At 45.3% G+C, this 10,082-nt stretch overlaps 1 protein-coding gene across 4 annotated transcripts in view; it reads left to right on the top strand.

The window, feature by feature from the left end:
* Positions 1-9,260, top strand: part of UNC13B (unc-13 homolog B) — a 380,304-nt gene extending 371,044 nt beyond the window's left edge. For all 4 annotated transcript variants that reach the window (XM_054031597.1, XM_054031595.1, XM_054031596.1 and 1 more), the window contains 3 exons: positions 4,261-4,353; positions 5,757-5,916; positions 7,304-9,260. In XM_054031597.1, the coding sequence (XP_053887572.1) occupies positions 4,261-4,353; positions 5,757-5,916; positions 7,304-7,589 (539 nt within the window). In that variant the 3' untranslated portion in view covers positions 7,590-9,260. The remainder of the gene's footprint in view (positions 1-4,260; positions 4,354-5,756; positions 5,917-7,303) is intronic.
* Positions 9,261-10,082: the final 822 nt, after the last annotated feature.

Genomic DNA, 10,082 nt, shown 5'->3' on the forward strand with positions numbered 1-10,082 from the left:
TACAAGAGCAAAGGGACATTCAACTAAACAGGAAAGTGGCAAATTCAAAACTGATGCAAGAAAATACTATTTCACACAGTGCAGCGTTAGCCTGTGGAATTCATTGCCACAAGATATTGAGGCCACGTGTGTAACAGGATTCAAAAAAAGATGAGACGTTTGTGTGGATAACAGAAATATCCAGAGCGGTTACAGGAACTATTGATTTTAAAAAAGAACAGGAGTACTTGTGGCACCTTAGAGGCTAACAAATTTATTAGAGCATAAGCTTTCGTGGACTACAGCCCACTTCTTCGGATGCATATAACCTGTCATTGTTTTTAAAGAGGCTTGAGAGGGATATAAACCGCCAGCTTCAAAGCACAAGCGAAGCGCACTCCTGGGGCGTTAGGCGGGAACTTTCTCTGTGAGGTTATCCCAGAACTGGCTGCTGAGAGGTCACTTCTCTGAAGCACTGTTGGAGATGGGATACTGGACTAGGTGGAGCACTGGGCGAATTCAATCTGGCAGTCCCCATGTTGCTGTATCCTGTACCCTAGAGAATTCTCCAGGCTGGGAGCCCTTGAGGACTTCGGGGGAGGGTTTGAGCCAGGCCTTCTGCTGACCGATTTTTTTGTAGCAGCATTGAAGAAGCTGTGAACTGAGTCCCCTTTGGCCACAGTTCAGTTCCGGGCCCTGTGCTGGGGTTGGACCTTGCAAACACGTCTAAATAGCCCCAGACTATAGAATGATTTGGAGAACTTGGGCGTGTGTCTAGGAGACAGAGGGAACAGCACCAGTGTTTCAGGCTGATTCCTGCTTGACAGAGTTCTCTCCAGCTGGGGTTTCCTCTCACGTTCTTAAGGCCTCCCATAGGCTTGTAGGAGGAAATGGCTGAAAAAAGTCAATGCTGTGCTCATGTAACTGTGAGTGAGGTGTCTGCCACCCCTGCTGCACCTCTGAACTGTCGTGCATGGCAGCCTCTGAGGCACTCCAGCCCCCTCTGACTGCAAAGGCTTCGGTAGCACAAAGCTATTCGACTTCCAAGCTAGGACGTTTGAGGATCAGAGCTCTCAGCGTACTTCTGCCAGCAGCACGAATCATGACCTCACCATGCTAACCCAAACAGATTCCCTGGCCTATAGAAACAGCATCGCTTTACAGCCCTGTGCTGGTGCAGTAGACTGGGTATATTTAGTCTATTAAGAGCTAGAATATTTGACTTCCTCAAGTTGTATTTGTCTAAGTGTCACTGCTAATTGGATTGTAATTCACACTCTTCTCTCTTTGTCCTGCCTGCTCCTCGCCTTTTGAATTCATGACTCAGTGCATGATGGGAAAGGTATTAGGTTTACCGCTAATGAGGACGTTCTTCCTGATAAGGGTATGTTCAAGACTAATGCTGTTACCATAACAACATTAGCCAGCTGCAAACTTCCCTTGCTTTTGGAAAGCGGGTTCCAGAGACCCACCTCCCTGTAGCTCCCCCTAGAACCTACCCCTTGTGGACTGCTTCCACCCTACAGAGAGCAGAGCCGTGGGCTGTGTGACGCAAGGAGGTGGGGCCTGCCGCGCAGGCTGTGTTGGAGCTTGAGACTAATTCACGGGAATGTACATTCTGTTCTGACAATACAGGGTTAATAAACAGTCTCTTTGCCAGGTGCTACAGGCTGCCCTTATCCTCTGCTCTGCACTACCTATGGCTGTGACACCACTCCTAGATGTGCATGCTCACCAGGCCGGCTCCAGCATTTCTGCCGCCCAAAGCAAAAAAAAAGCTGTGATCAGGAGCGGCGGCGGCAATTGGGGGGAAAAAAAAAAAAAAGCCGCGATCGGCGGCGGCAGTTCGGCGGCAGGTCCTTCGCTCCTAGAGGGAGTGAGGGACCTGCCGCCCCGGAATTGCCGCAGGTGCCGCCCCTCTCCCTTGGCCGCCCCAAGCACCTGCTTGTTAAGCTGGTGCCAGGAGCCGGCCCTGATGCTCACGTGCTGCTGAGGCAGGTTCTTCATGGTACATGGTAATGTGTAATGCACACGCGAGGCTAGGGATCAGCTGAAGAGTTTGACTTCGAGAGGGAAGCTAGAAGTCCTGCCACTTGCTTGAATCCTGCTGGGTTTCAGCTCTCCAATTTTTGTATGTTGCCCAAAGCATTTGTTTTTTAGGTGAAAACGTATCTGTAACGTATTGCACATGTGATTTCAGTGTACGGCTCTCACCCTCACATATCACAAATCTAGCAAGATTTTAATTCCGTCACCACCACCAAGAAATTAGTAAATGGTGTAGAAAGTTTCTGGCCTATTTGTCATCTACTGGATATTCCTTGGGCCTCTGCGTATAAGAGCACTCCAGCTAAGAAAGAAGGATCTTCCTATAAAAAGAAACAGAGTTAAGATAGACAAACCCCAAACCGAATCAGCTTTAAAACGTAATAGGCCAGATTCTGCTCTCACCAGTGGAAATCAGGAAGTGGCTCCTTCAGAGTCTGTTGGGTTACACTGGGGTAAATGAAATGCAGATCAGGCCCAATGTAATTTTGGTAAAACATGGTGCATGCTCCCCAAAACAAGGGCCATAACATTGAAAAATGCCAGCTTCATTGCTGGAAAGCTTGCCTGCAGCACAACTCCGTCCCTTGGGCTTCTTCCAAAGCAGAGTCATGCATGTCACTCAGTTCCTGTACTCTGAACATCCTCTTGGTTTTTGTGAGCAGGAAGGGCATTGAAATATACAAGGTCCCTCAAGTGCCTGGAGGGCAGGTTTCTTTGTGGTTTTTCTATATATATATATATATATATATATATCAATAAAAATGTCAGTAACCTGTCTACTCATCAGAACAATGCTGGAAGAGATTGAAGGAGCAATGTGATGTGCACATACCAACAAACCAAGGTAGGGTCTAAAATTAGACCCCCCAACCTTGATTGGGTGTTTACATACTGTTCCTTCCTCTCTGTACTTAATCAGTTTCCACTAGTACACAGTCTGGTGATCGGAAGAAGATACAGCCAAGAAAATCCACTCAGCCTGTTCATATCTTAAACGACTGTTTAGAGCTCCCAGGGCATGATAAATAAATTAGAGCCTTCAGGTGCACTCCCAAAAAGAATCAGTTACAGTTCAAGATACATGAACATATGTCAAGTTGCCTTGATCTGCATGCAATTACTGTCTGTAACACATCATACGCACTTCAGGAAATGGCATACATTTGTTTACATCCTCCTCTTTTAAAATGACAGAGTGATTGCTGCCTACAAAATACCCTTCAAGCATTTGAATTCAGTCATACATCAGAGCAGTGTTTCTCAACGCTTTTGTGATGGGGACCCCCTTTGGACTTAAATTGTAACCCCCTACCTTAAGCTTGGGGGCTTGGGGCTTCAGCCTTCTTCAGGGCTGAAACATGTAAATTAGCTTTGTGGGGCGCCTGGCAAGTAGCCCTGCTTGCAACCCCCCCAATCCCTCTTGCGACCTCCAGGTTGAGAGACACTGCATTAGAGAATTTAACCAAATTGTAAAGCTCATTTGACCTCTGACTCCTCCCCTGGCCTGTTCTATTAAAACATGCTACCTTTCCCTTTATGAAACTCTTTTTTGAAACTACTCACTGGCTAACTGATAAAGAGAAGTTTCTAAGCAGCTTGTAAACTCTTAACTTTCCTCATAGTCTTATGTGGTCTGAAGGGACTCTCCTCTTCCTTGGGGATGGAGGCACTGGGAATTGTAGCTTTTATCCAGTGTGCAGGTACAGAACGCTGTTTGGAAGACTGGACGTGTACTTTGGCTTAGAGCAAATTTAGTAGCAATCCTATATCCTTATCCCTTGTTTCCAAACCTTCCCCTTCTCTTTCCCCCCCCCCCCCATTTTCACTAGTTCCATTTGCATTGAGGGAAATGGTCCTTGCCCCGGGTCACAGGAATGCCCACATGTGTGCAATATCTTGGTAGGAACTCATTAGCAGATGCTTTCTGTTGGGATCCATTGTAGGTTTTCAAGGCACTTCAAAAACCATGCTGTAATCCTTCCAAGTGTGAAATCTTTGCAGTATAATTACTTTTATAATCTGTTCCAAAAAGTTGTAATGTATGTGGTGTGTGTTTGGCCTAGAAATGTGGTGGTGGATTGACCTTTGCATTATCAAACTAGAAGGGTCTGCAAGGAAACTGGTTATGGGCTAACTTACTGCAAATGGGGTATTGCCTTGCTGAGTGCATAAGCTGAAGCTGGGTGCCAATAAACTAATCTTTCTTTCGGTGTTTGTCAATCTTTGCATCAGGTTCTGGAGTGGATGATCCAGTGGGTGACGTGTCCATACAGATCGACCTGTATACGCACCCAGGAACTGGTGAACACAAGGTCACAGTGAAAGGTATAGTAAAGCAGGAAGCATGGCTAGTCCAGCAGGAATGAACTGGTACTGTACAGCGGTGTCCATGCTGTAGGCTGGCATATATCAGTGTATCTGGTTTTGTCCAGTCTGTGGGTAGAGTTAACAATTATACTAAATGAAGACCAAAAGTGGGCTCCCATCTGGAGTATCTAGAGAAACAGCAGCATGATGGCAGTGGTGTCCCAGCTCACCCAGTCACATGGTGATGCATAGTTCTTTCTTTTTTGAAAGTAATTTTGTGGAACACTCAAGTCAAATACATGGCTCTCATCATGCCTGCAAATATCCCACCGAAGTGGTGTGCTCGGCCCAGCAAGGCACAAAATGACAACATTCATTAAGGAACTATTCCATTCACTGAGCCATCCAGAGAGCAGAGTCTGCACACGCTCAGGGATTTTGGGCTCAGTCCTGATGGCCAAATGGGCATGACAGTGATTCGGCTGAGGCTACCTCTTCATCCTCCCTCTCCTCGGTTACTTTCTCGCTAGCCTATGTTTGCTGCCTTTAATTTGTTTTCTTTATTTCGTCAAATGTATAAAAGTGTCTCTAAGGCCCCCGTCCCACAGAGTAAAACCCACACTGTAACAGGAGGGGTTGCCTATACATACATATCCACCATCTCTCCGCACAAAGGCCTGGGGGAAAAGGTGAGTTTTACGGTGTGTCTAGAGAGCCAACACATTTGGCCTCTGGTGGCTGGGTGTGGAGGAAGAGTTCTAAGGCGGAGGACCCGTCACAGAGAAAACCTTGCCAGAAGCTGCAGCTCAAGTGTCTCACCACTAGCCATAGTGTCAGAGCACTTTCTTTTCCCCGAGCGACGATTCAAACTCATCCCACATAGGACTCCGCGTTACACCAAGTAGAGAAGTGACAGTAAGAAGGGAATCGTCTTGTTTATAAAAATCAAGAGACCCAAGTGTGTCTGCTCTCCCCAGCTAAATTCAAGGAGATAGACACGTCAGTGGGAGTCTTGCCCAGGACTGGAATGGCAAAGGGGTGCTGCTGATCAGCATTAAGGTGCATTGTCAGAGCTGTGTTCCTAAAACAGTGTGCTTGCCTGCCTGACTTACCTCTGCCGATTGCAAATATTGCCAACCTCTCGCTTTCCCGAGTACAAAATTCCCTCCACAGAACTTTAAATCATGAATAAAAAAGCATGTAATTTGTTCAGTAAAATAATATATCCCAGCCCCATGTGAGTTCAGGACTGATCTCTTTCAGATCAGAGCCTCTGAACTGAACAGCTGGGAAGCCTTTCACCGGAAGACTTGTTTTGTGTGATTGTTGTGGATAGCTCAGCATTAAAAAGCTGGCTAGAGCCGTTTGAACAGATGAACCTTTCTGCAGAGGGGGGCTCTGATTTTCTCTCTCTTGTCTAGTTGTGGCAGCCAATGACCTGAAATGGCAAACATCCGGCATGTTCCGCCCGTTCGTTGAAGTCACTATGATTGGACCTCATCAAAGTGACAAGAAAAGAAAGTTCACAACCAAATCAAAGAGCAACAACTGGGCACCCAAATACAACGAAACCTTTCACTTGTGAGTACGAAAGACAGGCCGAGGGTCTGCCTCGGGAAGCACGTGCAGAGCTCAGATAACGCGTTGCTGCTGAGTGCAATAGAATGACCTGTCCGTGTCAATAGGGTAACCGGAAGCAGCAGGTGTGTCTTAGTCAGGTCCAGTATTCTGGCATGAGGAACCAACTCACCATGAAAGTGCTGAGTGGCTGCTGCTGGAACGCTGATTTCAGGGACAGATGTGTACAATTTATGGCTCATGTAAAGAGCATCTGTGAATTACCTTCAGAAATACCTATTTATGTGTATTGCTGCATATCAGCCTGCTTTAGTATGATCCATTCTTTTAATGAGTCATCGCTTTTGTTGGTAGAGTCGAGGCTGAAACTTCCTCATGTGATAGCAAAAGTCTGCCCATTAGTTTCGATCTTTCCACATGGGACAAGCAGTTCTCCAAACCTGTTTCCAAGGATACCATCTTCTCCTATGGCTAGAAATGCACAGTTCTAAACACTGAATATTGAACTTTTCAACTGGCCTTTCATTAATACAAAGGGCCCTGCTCTCTGAAGGCCTTAAAAACGGAGAAGTAGACTAGCCCTCATTCAACTCCGTAGTCAGAATGAGAGGTTAAATATCACTTCCAAAGGATTTTGGAAAAAATGGAGCTTGTCACTTTTTTGCTGTTTTGATTGTAAGGAAGGCTGGAAAAGGGTTTTTCTAAAATGTGGGGAAGAGGATTCTGCTCTTTTTTTTAACCTTAAAAATATGAGGAAGGTTAAATCCCTGGTTTTGCTGGGGTGCTTGTTGAGGGGGAGTCTTTGGGATATCTGTTCTTAGCTCCCACCTTCACTGAATAGGGGCCTCCTTTCTCCAAAATGTCAAGTGGCAAGGGTCTCAACAAAAACAATGGTTTAAAAGGGTCTGACTAAAAATCCCTTCTCTTCATAGCTCAAATTTCGCTCTCTTGACTCTTGTGACGACATCATTTTACTAGTTCTCCAGTTGTCATAGACTAATCCAGGCTAAACAGGACCTGAATTTCTGATATGAAAAACAAGCAAAAAGGTGAAAACTTGAAGTCAGGTTGTCTTAATCCCTCATAAAGAAGCAAAGGATGGCCTCTTTTGTGTTCTTTGCAAAGCACCTTTACGATGTTCTGCTTTGATGAAGATTTTCTTTGGAAGTGAAGTTTCTATGGCAGGCTCAGAGCCCTAAAATGTGCACAGGGTGATGGTACATTCCTGTTGTGACAGCTCTGGGAGTTGTTCCCCATGTAATTACCATGACTCTGACTAAATAAATGTGACTGGATAACATTTTTAACAGGATTCCTCTGCTGCAAGGGGATCTAAGGAGACAGTATGCTTTCTGCTTTAATCTGAGTAACTTGTGCCTGTCATTTTCAGCATATTGGGGAATGAAGACGGCCCAGATGCCTATGAGCTCCAAGTCTGTGTGAAGGATTACTGCTTTGCTCGGGAAGATAGAGTCCTGGGGATAGCTGTGATGCAGCTCAGAGATATCGCGGACAAAGGAAGCTGTGCTTGCTGGTGCCCACTAGGGCGTAGGATTCACATGGACGAGACGGGGCTCACGGTCCTGAGGATTCTTTCTCAACGAACCAATGACGAAGTGGCCAGAGAGTTTGTAAAGTTGAAATCGGAGTCCCGCTCCACGGAAGAAGGCACCTGAGCTGAGCTCTGAACATTCCTTCTCTCGTTTTCCTTGTGCCAATATGTGCAAGTGTTCAACCATTTTCTTTTACTAATTACAAAAGGTTTTTCAGTTAGTCGGTGTTAGCTCCAATAGCACACGTGCCGTACCGGAAACAAATCCACCAATCGGATGTGAATTATTTATTGTTTAGTGTCTGGGTAAGGCATCCTAGAGAATGAGACACACACTTTTATTTAAGATACAAATTGTGCTTTGTACAAAATGGTTTTCTCTCTGGGCTGGGCACACTGGGTGGTGTGGAGATGGAGCACTGTGATTTGATCCTCTGGAATTGGCAGACATGAAATGTCTTCAGAATCAAACATGAAACAAACCACTCAGACATGTTGGGAGGAGAACAATACTTTTGGCTGTTGGAAAAGCGCAGTTGTTCCCCTTACTGTAGAGCTGCCAAAGGATGTTCTTGTGGCGATAATGCCAGTACATGCCAACATGGCACGCGGGCACATCAGCATCAACTTAAAAAATGCTGCATGTTTTTTAGACTATGCAGCTAGAATGAAGTATGACCAAGATGGTGCTGTCATGAGCGGAGTCAGGACAAGCAAGTCAAAAGCCCAGGTGCCCCAAGCCTTTGCCCAATTGAGAGTTGCAAAGACAGCTAACCAAGAGTAGACCACAGCTGAATACGCGGTCACTAGTTGGTGCAGCCATATCGCTGTGAACTGAGGGCTGTTGCAGGCTGCTAGATTCCACGAGCCATACTCTGGGCACCTCTGACCCAGGGAACAAGCACTATGGTGATGACAAATTAAATGGCTGCTGTATGTTGTTTTTAACTTCAGCGCTGTGCTATTACTAGGTTTTTGACATGTAGCAAACACAGGGTTTGGGTCTGAGTTGGTGGTTCAATATTTACAAGATTTCCATGGCATTTGTTTCCATGGAGTAGCTGAGGATTCCTTGCTCTGTACCCTGAGGCAATGGCCTGTCTGGGGCAGACACAGCATGTGCTCATCAGAAAGAACTCTGTCCAGTCGCACAGGTTGGGGAGGGAGAGGGACTCTTCTCTCTTGATCACGAGGTTGCTGTTGGCTGTGCAGAGGATGGTTTGCATAAGTATGACTGGTCATTCTGTGAATTCATGTCACCCTGGGAAATATTTTTGCACTAGATAAAAGGAGTATCCAATTTGTTTCTTATAAAATGAGAAGTCTTGAGCAAAGATGATTACGGGGACATCAGGATTGGCTTTTAACATATTTCTTAGGTTGGGAGACAAAGATTAGGATTTGTACTTGAGACTTCTTTTCCTTCCTGTTTGCAGCCAAGTGAGCACTGTCACACTCTGAAAATGGAAGGTGGAACAAGCCAGTCCTGGCACATAATGTACTGTAACACTGTCAATAACTGTCAAGGACTACATATTGGGTGATTCCTTTTGTATTTTATTTTCTATTTTTCTCTGACATTTGTACAGCTGTATGATATGAATCTTGTACTTCACAGGCCTGCTTGTAGAGATCTCAGAGACTGCATACCTGCTTTGTTATTGTCTATAGATGTATTATAATAATGATCTTCAAAACTCCAAGCGATTGTTATGATTTTAATCATTGTCTGTGCCATTGTTTTAGGAAATGATGATAGTACAGTCTTTAATAAATTAACTTTTAGCAGCGGTCACTTCAGTGCTTTTGCCTATGACTCCGCCTGTTCAAAACTCATTCAGTCTCTTTGGTGCTGCAAGTTCTCAACAAGGATATAAACTCTAATTGATAAACCCCAAGCAAGATGGAGAGATGCTCTTTCCCCTCAGGACTGAAGGGGATAGAAGAGGCTGTATGAGCTTTTCCTCTGTTTATGATGTTTGAAACACAATTCAGTTGAGTGCTCCATGTTGTTTCACTTACGTTATACATTGTGGGTGTCCTCACAGAGACCACTTACCTGATCTGTATCCCCCAGCTGCTTTACTTGCTTGTCTGTTCTCTGGAACCTCAAAGGACCAGACGAGCATAGCTACTAACCGTATCAGACGATGGGATCTGGCCTGTTGGAGGTGAATTTTCCCAGCTATCTAGGGCTGTATGCGCCCTATTGTCAAGCTGTGATGTGCATTCATTTGTTAGCTATCTGTTTTCCCTCTTGAGTAATGGCTGCACACACCCTGTAGGGGGCCAACTATTCAAAATAAAAACGGAGGAAAAAGCTGCCTCCCGGGGTCTGATAGCTAACCTCAGTGGCATCACCTTAACCACTTCTAGATTTACCGGAACAAAGCCCAGGAGATGAAAGTCAGCACTCATCACTGTGCTGAGAGAAGGGAGAAGTATTCAAGTGATTTTGCAAACTCATCTTCAGTTACTCTGTGCAACTAATCACATAACTCCATGTCACTCAAGCCCAATTTTTTCAATCTTCCCTCATAGGTCATGTTTTCTAGACCTTTAATCGTTTTTGTTTCTCTTCTCTGGACTTTCTCCAATTTGTCCACATCTTCCCTGA

The sequence above is a fragment of the Malaclemys terrapin genome, chromosome 6, assembly GCF_027887155.1.
Source record: "Malaclemys terrapin pileata isolate rMalTer1 chromosome 6, rMalTer1.hap1, whole genome shotgun sequence".
Taxonomy (NCBI): Eukaryota; Metazoa; Chordata; order Testudines; family Emydidae; genus Malaclemys; species Malaclemys terrapin.